This window comes from Pezoporus wallicus, unplaced genomic scaffold (genome assembly GCF_028554395.1).
Source record: "Pezoporus wallicus isolate ANWC-B61680 ecotype Strahan unplaced genomic scaffold, APGP_CSIRO_Pwel_v1 contig_4131, whole genome shotgun sequence".
In the NCBI taxonomy this organism is placed as follows: Eukaryota; Metazoa; Chordata; class Aves; order Psittaciformes; family Psittacidae; genus Pezoporus; species Pezoporus wallicus.
Window position 1 is genome coordinate 4,632,423 of NW_026641950.1, and position 12,862 is coordinate 4,645,284.

Here is a 12,862-nt window from a genome sequence, read left to right on the forward strand (position 1 = left end):
TTCTTAAGATCAGGTATTACTGATGTCAGTAACTCTTAATGAATGCATGTAATAAATAAACATACACTATAATATATTTTTATTTAGAATTATAGCTTCAAGTGTATCACATTATAAAAATAGCTCACCTATTTTAGTTGCACTGTAAATATTCTCTATGGGAAATACAACCCCTAGTCCATATAACAAGACTTTTGCCAGAGCTGGAATTAGCTGAGTAGTTGTCACAAGAATGTTCACACAGTTTGTCCTATGGAAGAGAAAAAGGGAACATCCTTTTTTAACAAAGCAACACAGAAAAAAAGCCAAACCAAACCAAAAAGAGAAAAAGGAAAACCTTATGCCTCCCATTAGAAACCCTCACTATTATTACTTCCACTTTCAAAGAAGGTTATTTTTTTTCCATCTTACAGGAAAGCAAGGTAGTGGCATGACCACACTAGAACAAGGAGTTAGGAGGTCCTTCAGGTTCAGCATTTTGCCCACCTGGCCAGGCAGCTTTTCCTAGATCATCATCAGACATCCCACAGTTTCCTAACTACCCCGTACACTTTGTACTCACCTAGAATGAATAAGAGTGAGTGCTTTCAATGCAAGTGTTAACCAAGAATCCGTCAAAGCTTCAATTTCTGCTCTTAGTTGTAACCAAGCCTCTCTTTTTGCTGGACCAAGAAGACCTGTAGAGTAGATAAGGGCATGTCTGCACTGAAATTAAGTAACATTCTGTCATTTTACTTTGCTTTCATTAGCTCATATACAATTTTCCATACACTGCAAACTAAACAGCTTGCTGAATACTACCATGTTAAAAAAGGAACAGGAAGCAGAAGTCCTTCCCTTTTGCTACTTCCATATTTGTTAGATACTCCAGAGTCACTTGCCTCCAACATTATTTTTGTAGGTATTATATATTTCTTTTACTCGTCTGTAGCGGAAAGCCAATTTTCTCATCCAGTCCACTCCTCCACGCACCCCTGTTGCAAGGCACAAATTTGCACTTGTGGCAGCTGCAGGAAAGCCGTCTGTTCCAAAGTTGTAGGTGCTAGTCAGAGATAAGAAAACCCCCAGATTAACAAAAGGCAACGAGCTATATGCAACCACCACTTTGCTGGGTTGCAAAGGCTAGGACAGCTAAAAGGAGAGAGGGCTACTGTGTTACAGCAGTTCATCACTTTCCCAGGAAGGAACTTGCAAAGCAATGTTTTATCTTGTTCAGTTCTCTTGTACCTTAAATCTTGACCGTTGTCGTCTGAAGACACATCGTCAATGTGAACCTGGTCACATTCCTAAGGCAAAAGAAAGACTTTATAATTTTCTTGATCTTGCAAATCACAAAAGTAAAGCTATAAAACACTGTGAACAATCTACTCATCAGGAATATTTTTAATTGTGGAAATCAGTAGATGGCAGTCTTGTTAAAACAACTATTTTACCTATTCCTTGTGCTCATTTCTTGGAATAAATGCACACCATCATTAGCTACTACTGTTAAATGGCTTTCCAAAAACACATTTTTGTGTTTAGAAAGGAAAGTGGTTAAAAACAATTAGCATATGTGTTCCATAAACGTTCTTGTAGCCTTTCAGATACCTTAAAACATCATGCTGCTCAAAGCTGATTCAGTCAGTGCATAAGTGTAACTGAAACCAGACATTTTGGTAAATGTAACATATTAGAAAAATTAAACCTGATGCTAACCGCCAATGAAATTATGACCTCTGATTGCTGTTGAGCCACACACCAACACAGCCTGAGGCCAGTGTTTCAGAGGAGCACAGATGAAAAATCTGTTCCTAGTTTGCCATTCATTTGAGAGTTGTGAGTTTCCTTCTCTCTCTTTGGTCTTAGTGCATGAAAGCAGCATGCCAAGATGAAGAAAACCTGTACAGAAATAGCCAAATCAAACCCTCTTTCTTCAGTGACTATATGCAGTCTAACACAGCATACTCCTAATTAGCTTTGTCCGTCATTAAATTAAAAATTGTAATGCACAGTTTATCCACAAAAAAGAAAAACCCCATTAGAACATTACTATTAACAATTTAACTTTTGGCAGGAAAACAAATAAACCTCTGGCACTCCAGATCAATCTCAATTCAGTGCTTGAAACAATAATGGATTTCAATTATTTTAATAATTTCCTCTTCTCTCTTTTAATTGAAGTCCTATAACAAACATGATGTATTTTAAACATGAAAATACTGCAATCCTTTATTTTTGTGTTACTGCTTTCCTCTGAACAAATTTTTCTCTCTCCATGGATTTGTGAGGAAGGGAGGGAAGACAGAAGTGGAAAGAAACTCAAACCAGCTGTTCCCAAACAGAATTAAAATCATGACCCTCAACCCTTTTTCTAAAACATCTATTTTCCAGCCAACCCTCTCCCAGCAAGCAGCAAGCTCCAAGGAGGAAAAGACTTTGACCCTGTAACCTTCTCCTCCTCTCCTGAGGTCAACAACCTCAGATAAGAAAAAAGCTGAAGAAGTCTCTTTGGCCTCACATGATGGCTGTGGATTCTAGCTTTTTAAAGCATAGGTCTACAAAAAACACCTCAGAAACTTTTCTAATACTTTGAATAATTGCGTATAGTCTTTTGCACATATAGTTCTTCTTACTGTAATATGTACTCTTTTCTGTTTTATGCATAGGAAGCTTATGCTGGAAAGAGATGTAAGAGTGACAACCAGCACAGGAAAGACAACACTACATTTGCTCATATTTAACTACCATATAGTGAATTTCCTCCTCAGGCAGACAAAATGTATTAGATGTACAGACACAGCTGAAACTACAAGTGTGAACACATGTTGCCAGGCTTTGAAAATCAACTTACCTAAAAAAAAAAAAAAAGAGGAAAAAAGAAAAAAGATGGAAGCTTCTTCAGCAAGTTATCAAATTCACAGAAATTTTTTGTTTAAAACTGAAAGCAACTGCCCACCTAAATGCCTATAAAATTAACAATTCAAATATGAACTGAGTATAAGCTAATGAGTTTCCACTCTAGTTATTTTTTCCACTGCTCAGTGACTTCTGAAATTCTTCATGGATAGAAAACTTAAGCTCGAGTTGTCAATATAGCAGTGAAAATTATCAAGTCAATAGACTTCTTCCCAGCTTGGAAACTATGAATGACAACTGGAAAAAAATGTTACAGAAGAGGATTCAAAATAGAAATCTGGGAAAAAGAAACAATTTGTTTAGTAACCACAAAACTAAAGGAAGAAATAGAAGCTGATCTTCCCAAAGAGCAGAAGCTCACCTTCTGAACAAAATTCCAAATTTAACTCTCTCAGGCAAAAGACAGAGGCAGGGAGGATAAGACCACTACATTTTAGATCCCACAATTCAAGACAACCTGAGGACTTAGAACTTTAATTTACAGTGTAAGGTCTTGTGACCATCACAAGCCCTGGGACATCACAGACGTCCTCCCCTTTTGTCTAACCATCTGCTTGGTGGGTAGAAAGCCAGAACTGAAATGATACACTAGAAATAAAAATCATGGTAGTGAAAGAAAGAGGGATTTTGGAGACAAAAACCCAGAAGAGAAATCAGAGACTAAATATTGGTGGGTAAAGGTATAGAAATAGTGTAAAGGAAACAAGCAAAGTGAAGAAAAGCTCACGAACATCACAAATCTCAGGTGAAATACTGAATATAATGGAAAGAGATAGTATCCCCTTTTGTCAGGAATAAAAGAACTAAAAATCGAGTGAGGAGGGGAACGAGGTAAAATTAAAGCATAGGAGATACATATTATAATTTGGAAAGGATTAAAGACCAACGTGATTGACACTATGTTACAACTAAAGGAAGGTCACAAACAGTGCACGGCTGTTTTGTTCTTCTTGAGTGGCAGGACACAGCTTTGAGGCTAAATACGAGCTCTGAGTGCCAGGTATTTTTCACACTGTCTAGCTGACTCAGACTTTAGGCTAATGAGTGACGGGTGCATTTTTTAACCCTGAACACAGGAAGGAAAACCACTCATTTAGCAATTGCTCTTTTAGCAGTAAAGTTATTAAGAAATAACTCTTCAAAGAAGCCAGTTACCTGCCCACCACTAATTGACCTGGTCCAATGTTCCTTCAGAACACCTTATATTTGTTTTTACCTGCTTGCTTTTTGTGTAGCGTTTTGTTTATGAGCAAAAACTACCTGAGACACTGTTCAGTCCCCTGATTAGCTATAAGCAAGCACCCGTGTGTTCAACATTTTAAAATTGCAGTTAACTCAATATGCATCATAATCGGGGATATGCTAAAATGAAATTTGACCAACAAATAAAGTATGCACTTCAACAAGTACCTTTTTGAAAAGATGTATTTTAATAAAATATAAAGACTCATAAAGTCTTCAAGTACTTCCCTAAAAAGCTGTGACAAGAGCCAATTTAGAGCTAAACAGCAGGTTTACCAGATATATTTGATATTTTTGTAAAATTTTCATAGGAAATACAGTACTGGTATCTTCCCCCCAATTTCTTTGATAAAGCAATTCCTGAAATTAATACTGAAAATCCCTGTAGAAGCACTATAAATAAATGTTATTTATGCATGTGTATTTTATTATGATAGAATCTTTCAGCAGTCAGCTCCAGAGAAGAATATTAGAATTGCTGGATTCTTTTTTAAAATAGGCTGAATTGGCAAGTAAGGAGCAAAATATCCTGTGGTTTATGTATAAAGATTATGCAGCTAGCTGTGTTTTGCTCTTAAAGGTGTTGACCTTGCAGCTTTAGTATATCCAGTTTGAAACCTTCATGAGGGGCTACAAGTGATGACATGTTTGTACTGAAGGATTGGATTTCAGTCAGACAGGCTAAGATGCAGCTCTGCACTTTGGGATCAATCCCTGGAAAGCAAAATGCACTTGGTATAGTTCAGAGACAGTACTTTCAGAAGGGCAAAGCATCTTAAATGTCTAAATTCTGTTCTCATACAGGTCTACCTAATTTGCACTGATTTTAATGAAACCATTCCCAGAGTGCTTAATTTTAATTTGAAAATGAGAGTTAGGCTACTAAAACATACAGAAGTTTTAAAAGGCCTCATAGTGTCATATGCATGTTCTGTGTATGGGGGCACACATAGGATAGGGCAAGTATTCACAAAGGGCAATTTAGGGCAGGGAAGTGGCGCTGCTCTATTTCAGATCTCCGCTGCAGATCTCTTGCAGCCATGGCCAGATATCATAGGGCATGCTGGTCAGAAACCTGAATCAATTGGGGTTTCCTACAGTCAGCACACTAGCTTGATAGGCGCTGTGGGAAACGACAGGAGAATGGGGCTGAGCAATGGGAGTGGGACTGGTTCTCCTGGCAGCAGCCTGGCAGCTGCCCAAGGCAGCACCCCTAAAGCTGTCAAATAAGTGGTGTCTGGAAGCTGGGGAGGTTTGTTCAAAAGGTTTCATGGGGATTTACATTTTAAGAAAGAATTCGAGGCAGAGAGAAAATTCATCTTCTGCAAAGGGAGAGAGCGAGTCTTGGAACAGCAGCATGGAAGAGAGCAAGCTGTGAAATGCAGGAGGATTTAAAAGCTGGGAGACCCCAGCAAAAACTATTGTCAAGGGAGAGAAAGGTGACATCTCCTATATAATTTTAAATTACAAGTTTGGATGAGGCAGGACATTATATAGGTGATATAAAATATTAGTAATATGCCCAAAGCATACTTAGAGCAACATTATTAATGGTGATATTGGAGGGTTGTCTATGGACTTGCCAATTTGCCTCAGGGAAAATGAGAGAGTCAGCACGTACAAGTCAGCAAGCCTACCTACAATACTTTAAGAAGTTAGTGTCCATGCTGTTCTTTGCAGATCTGTCACATCTGGCTTGCATGGATCCATGTGTTTGCGTCCCTCAGACCTTCCAGTGCTACAACTGGTAGCTTAGCTTGAAACAAATCTCCTGCAGCAGCTCAATTAAACCAACAGACATTGCATGGATTAACTGAGACTTGTTGCTATGTTCCCTCCCATCAGCTCTGCTCTGGGGCTTGAAGCAGCAGGAGACAATGCTTGCAGGAGCTCCTTAAAACTGCTGCAATCCTTTGCTAAGTGAAAATATGTCTCCAGTGAAATGCAGTAAGCCAAAGAAAAACAACAATCAAAAATGAATTACTAGATGAGTCTAGCTTAAGACTTATACATGGAAAGCTTGTGTCTTCTCCCTTCTCCATTCCCAAAGCATTTGCTAAATCCTTCCTGCTCACTTTTCCTCCTTCTCATTTCTGTTTTTGTGTAATGAGACAAAAACTCCCAGAGATGCTCCACAGTCATCATTCACAGCTCCTAAAATGCCTGGACCTATGCAGTCTTCTGGAATAATTCTTTTAAACTAACTTAAGATCTCCATAAAGATTCATATGCAAAGCATTAAGTTATGGCAGAAAAGTTCTACAAATATTTATATTACTTTGCTCCTTCACTACCATCCGTCAAGTTGTGCACTTCTGCCATAATTATGTAAAATATGCCTCACTACTCAATTTACTGTAGGAAAATTAATAATAATAAAAAAAGATATTAAGGCTGCTACAAGAGTTCCTCTTATCTGTGCCAATACTACATGCCAAGTGGAGTGACGCAATGGCTAGCGTGCTGATCCTCTACATTTCTTGTTACAAACCCAACAAAAATAAACCTAATAATTCTGCTGTCTTTGAATAATCACTGACTGTAAGATAACTCTGGACAAGTTTGCACATTATGAAAAGGAACAACGTGAATAATATTATGATCATAACCTCGGAGGATGCCAAAGTAATACAGTCCCAAATCTGCTGACTACAGCTAAAATACATTTCCACGTTTGGTTAATCATCCTAATTTACCGTGAGAAAACTAACACTACACTGTCAACTAATTGTTTCAATACCTTAGTCTGCAAAGCCAAATGGGAGTGAAACCCACCCCCAACCAACAACCACCCTTTAGAAGAAGCTAATTTCATTTTGCCTTTACATCAGCATGCCCATTGAGACAGCCTGGAAGCTGGCCAACTCTCAGGAAATGGTTGCTGGTATTCTCTGTTCCTCTCATATCTGTCATTATGCAATTATATCCACTGCTTCATTTTCCCTACTGAACAGTAGAGAAATCTGGTCATGTACATGTGAGAACAGATCTGGCATAACAAGTCAAAGCTGCAATCCTTTATAAATGTGATGTATCTGAAAAAAAAGTAACTAAAAAAAAAAAATAAAAATATCCTGAAGTGTACACTTTTGTGCTTTTAATGCAGTTTTATGACAGCAGTACCTCTGTTTATGTCTTTTCCAGAAATAAGATATGCACCCTTTAAGGTATCTACTCCACAAATACTCTTCACTTCTATAAGCCACCGCAGTGTGCTTTTTCAGAAGGCATGGGCTTACAGATTGTCAGAGATTGGTTTTCCAGGCAAAAATTATATATTCCAAAGCTGAAATGACGATTTGTGAATTACCATTTTTGATTATAAATCTGCTGCTTTCTACATATTTTTACTTATAGTTGGGATTATCTTGCTGCAAAATATAAAGCAGACTGCTTCAACTATTCACTATTCTAATTGCAGAAAAATAACATACAAGGATTCCAAAATTATTTAACAGTAGTCATTAAACTTGACAAATAAATCTCTGTTTTTCACTTGACTAGAAGGGTATCAAAATCTGTGGTATGTGTACAGGTTAGAAAACTGAACTACACAGAACAACAGCCCACCTATATCCTGTGTACGTATACAGACATACATGTATGGCCTGTGCCAAATGCTCTTCTACTATACTTCTGTACTTGCTAAAAATACAAAACCCTCTGCACTTCCTTTCAAGCCAAGAAAACAAATGCTGAAGTTCTGAACTTCCTAGCCCATCATCACACAGAGCCTGTTAAAATACAACACAAATCCATGTGAAAGAGCAGAGACTACTGTTCGCAGGTTCTCAGCACTGGCACTCAATTGGCAGGACCTGTCATCTCTGTCTAGCCTGCACTTTGTGACCCTAACATTTTCTCTTCTTTCCCACCACAATTATTCAGCACTGAAGAAAAAAGGTGCAGATTACCTGTGGGTCAGGCACAGGATATGAAGAACAAAGGGTTCTTGAAATCCACTTCATTCTGTCTGACAATTTGTGGATGAACAGTCAGGGAATTAAATCGGGCTGTGAAGGCTTTCAAAACACTCCCTTTTTAAACTTAAAGACTATAAAGTGAAGCTTATAGTGTAAAAAAAAAAATTACGTCCCCCCCGCCCCAAAACAAAAAAAAAACACCTCCCAAAATCAAACCCCACCTTTTACTGTTAAAATAGCACATCAAAACTAAAAAGGCAATTTAAAGCTATTAGTTATATATACTATTAGCTATTATAAACACTGAGGACTAAGAACTGAATTTATTTAACAAACTCATTTTCATAGCAAATGACTTTGGAGTGCTCTCTTGCACTGAACACATAACGCTTTTAGAATGCTCAGTGGATGCCATTCTTTTCTAACAGAAAAAGTGATTAAAATCCTATTTCGTTTGGTCACACGAACAAGTGCATTTGGATTAAATATGATACTACTAAAGTAAACAGTGTTTGTTCCAAAATAAACACAGCTCTTATTCTGCAACTTCTGTTTATTGAAGTAGCTGCACCAAAATCAAGGTTTACATTTTCATTTCAGCTGCACCTTAACATGCCAGTTACATTCCCACAGCAAAAGAAAACTCTCTTTTTCTACTTTTCTTTTCCTCGTGAGTGTCACGAAGCAGATATTTCAAGGACCGACAGTGTCTCGGTATATTTTACTTGATACATTGAAATCTTTCTATTGAAAAGGAAGATGAAAATGTAAAACTCTACTGCTAGAAAAGGGTCAGAAAAGCTCAGGATAATCACAGTAAGTGCAGTGCTCCAAACCCCAGAGCCTTCTTGCTTGATCTAGGGTGTAAATTAGTTATTCAGGTTCCAGTTCAGAGATACTCCCTGTGGTTCTAAATACACTCATTGCATTCCAGTTGTTCAGAAAAGATAAAAAATGAAACTATTCTATTTCAGTAAGGTATAATCTTACTCAGGGAAGTGTTAGAGAGTGCCTCTCTAACAAACAATTCTTGCTATAGCTCTGACAGAATAATTTGTTGTTCTATTTCTGTATAGTTTGCAGAAAAAGAGAATGGAAGAGGAGGGTGTCAGAGAAAGCATTTTGCCCATAGATAGAAATGGCTAAATAAGACTCAAGTTTATCTGTTTAAAGAATCTGTGTCACTCCTGGAAAGGACAGTGTTAAGTTCAAAATGTCAAATTCACTTTATTTTAAAAGTTCAGCACTTCACATTGTAAATACCTTCTTTACAACATGATTCATGTTATCTGTGGATATATACTTTCATAAAAAGAAAAAAATTCTATGACTAATGAAAGCCAGTGAAAATAAAATACGAATGTGTTTAAAGAAGTAACAAAAGCCATGAACCTGGTCAGCATGTAATGAATTATTCCCAAATGTATTAACTTGAAAGTATACTTTTAGAACATACACATTTTATTTATATACCAAAGGTTGTTCAAATATATTTAAATTTTAGACAATTTCAAAATTAAACTTATTAAAAGAATGATTTTTCCACAAAAGCCTGAAACCATCTCACATCTCAGGAAATGAGAGGATCACATGGAAATTTTCACAAGAAGATGTGAACTCTGTATTTCAGTCCTGTGCAACCAATTAATTTAAACTTGCCTTGCCTTGGTGCTGTTGATGATCTCCTAAATGTATGTGTTTAAATGAAAACTACAGTGCTTTGGGCTACCAAGTCTCCCATCCTTGTAATTATCTGCTAATGGGGCGAAGACAAGGATTAAAATTCTCTCTGCTAACCTCGGCAATGCAGACATCTAAAATGTTTGCTCCTATGGGTAGACCTTTGCACAACTGCATTTTTCTCCTTCCTTTTCTTTCCCCCCTCAGTGTTGTGGGGTGGTTGTTGACCCCTTTGCCACTTCACAGTAGCAGAACTAGGGAGTGAGCTGAGGCACCACTGCCCTGCGCAGATGGAACAGAGGAGACTGCCTGCTTTGCCAGAGCTCTGGGAACTGAAAGCAGGACAGTGCCAACTGGATAGGCAAGAGTTTTTGTGCCTTACAGCCTGACATTTAGAGAAAGAGGAAGCAACAGGAAGATAAATAGTGTTAGTGATGCTATGAGCTTGGTAGGCTCCCATGTGTTTCAGCTGAGCTGCACGTGTACAAAGACTACTCCATCTGATTTTCTTGAGAAAGGAAATCATACAGGATCTATTTTCAGAAGCACCTAGTTTGAAGGTACTTATGACTGGCAACATGAAAGAAATTAAGTGGTTAATAAGTTTCATAAGCCTATAGGAATGATCTCAAGTAAACTAAGGAGGTATTAGTTTTTGTATCTCTAAGACTCACGGAACCACAGTAGCACATTCCACAACAGTCAGGCATCATGCATTTTGGATGGGTCAAAGCTTTTCGCTGGGTTTTGCACACACCAGCAAAGCCACAGTTCTGCCTATGAATGAAGACTTTGTTTTGCATTTCTGTTCATATACCTACAACTATATGTACCATAATTTAGTCTCACATTCATGAAGTGGAACTGTATGGGCTTTCTGCAAGTCACCCATGGTTGTAGTATCATGGAGATGAGAAACTATTTCCAGTCATTCCATCATGTACATATCAGGGAAAATTCCTTACCATGATTTGTATTTCCTTTCCTTTCTTTCCTTCCTTCCTGCAGTGAACTGAGCTGTTCCTGGATTGCTACTGTGGAAAACGAAATGCAAATAGATGGGCTTTGTGTCTCAGTCTGAATGTGCTAAGATGACTGCTGCAATGCCTGCTGGGAGTCCATATCTGTTGATGGGTCATTATAAACTGAACTCTTCATAGGACTTAAAGTACCTTAAAAGTTAGGTTTACATCTACAAATAAATGAGTGCTGTAGAAAAAAGGCTCTACTGATGATTTCGGAATAATCATGTTCAGCTTTCCAAGAACTCTCTGTTGTTGAAGGTGAACTATCAGAAGTTGAATCACAGGCTCTTCCTAAAGCACCCTTAGCCACAGTCTGGTCAGGAGGTTCTCATTACAGACATTACAAACATCAAGAGCAGGGGAACTCTTGTTTCAGCCAAATGAGAAAAGGCATTTTTTGAATAGATATTCCTCTGTTGGGGCACGGATGACTCTACTCTGGGTGACCAGGGATTAGCTGAGTTGCCATCCTTATGATATTTGGAAGTGTGTGGGAGATTCTTATTCAACAAGCTTATTCAGCAGCCTTTCACATAATTGCTTTTTTTTTTTTTTTTTTAGTTTGATTGCCCATCAATCTATTTTTCTACCTGTTTTTGCTGTAAGTGACTACAGTTGTTTCTCATTTGATGTCGAGCTAACCAATTAGGATGTAGAGGGCCAAAGGTTCACTAAGACTTTCCAGGATCCATCCTCCAAACACAGCCAAATCTTATACTCTTATATTTTATATATTCTCATTTTTTATACCACCAGCAATAAACATTCACATGGCTAAAAGGAATGATTACATCCAACAGTCACCGAGAGCTGATTCTGCTTTCAGCTGCACCTTTAAGTATCACACTCTTCTGAAAATTATTTTCAAACAAAAAACATTTATTTCATAGATTACTTTTTAAATATTTCTAGTGAAGAAATATTGCTTAGAATATCAACGAATGCACATGGTATTTTTCTGGTTTGAGAGAATACAAAATGTAACGTTCTTAAGGATTTTGTTTTCTTTGGCATCATATTAGTCAATATTTATTTTTGGGTCAGTAAAGCTACCACTTCACCTCAACAACACTATTGCTCTGATCTGGACAAACAGTGTTTTTTCCTGACATTGACACAGCTAGGTTGATTTTTCTTCCTTGCTGGTACATTAGTGGTGATCCCAGCACAACAAAGGAAATTGATGCCACAAGGCTACTCCGAGGTCTTGCAGCGCTCTGAGACAAGTTTGCAAATGCAATGTTTTAAATAGAGCTGGGTTAATTGTGCATGAGGAAAACAAAGAGCAGGAAGCACTCAAACCTGCTGTGTTTACGTTTAAATAGCCACTACGTATTGCTTAAAAAAGAAATCCCAACCAAAATCGTAACAAAACCCCTTCATCCTCCAACAACTTTCTTTATGAAAGATCAAACAATTAAAAACCATAAAGCTGCTGTATGGTTTGGGGATAATCGTTAAATTCTATGCAATTTTTCTCCTCATCTTGAGTGGAAGATAATACCATCTCTAATGGCAGTGATACAGATTTAATCAGTAGTTTAAAGCATTCTGACAGCTTATCACAAACCAAACTTAGATGGAATTACTGTTAATACCAACTAATTTCATTGATATTTTAATGCTTTCTCCTCCACATTTTCCTTATAATATTACTTCAAAAAACATAAAGTAAAAAATAGACAAGTGATACTAAGAAATAATAAATTTTATAAAGATTGCAATTACAACTAGTATATATGTTATTTAAATAATATTTAAATCTAAAAAAAGGACAATTTTTTTCTCCTGAATTATTTTAATTCATACCTATCAGTGTTTTATGTTATCTCAAGGACAATGACATACCTTTGCAGTAATTATACTGATTTCTGAAGCATTATTTCACACCCCTGCAGCTGAAAGCCTAAAAGTATCACTTGCTTTATGGACAAGAGAAACGGAAGCTATTAAATAATACACAACCACAAGTAACTTGTTTTGGAACAGCAGTACTTGGAGGAGCAAGACTGATTTACTGTTGTCTGATTTCTTCTTTTTCAATGGGTTACCCCATCATTTTGTAAACATAATTTGTCACCAACACCAGCCAGA

The 12,862-nt window shown here is 37.3% G+C and overlaps 1 protein-coding gene across 1 annotated transcript in view; it reads right to left on the reverse strand.

Annotated features, from left to right (window-relative positions):
* EYA1 (EYA transcriptional coactivator and phosphatase 1) overlaps positions 1-12,862 on the reverse strand; it is a 163,588-nt gene that overhangs the window by 12,293 nt on the left and 138,433 nt on the right. The window contains exons 15-18 of the mRNA XM_057426199.1: positions 1,228-1,286; positions 882-1,042; positions 563-677; positions 129-250 (exon numbers count right to left, since the gene is read on the reverse strand). Of these exons, the coding sequence (XP_057282182.1) occupies positions 129-250; positions 563-677; positions 882-1,042; positions 1,228-1,286 (457 nt within the window). The remainder of the gene's footprint in view (positions 1-128; positions 251-562; positions 678-881; positions 1,043-1,227; positions 1,287-12,862) is intronic.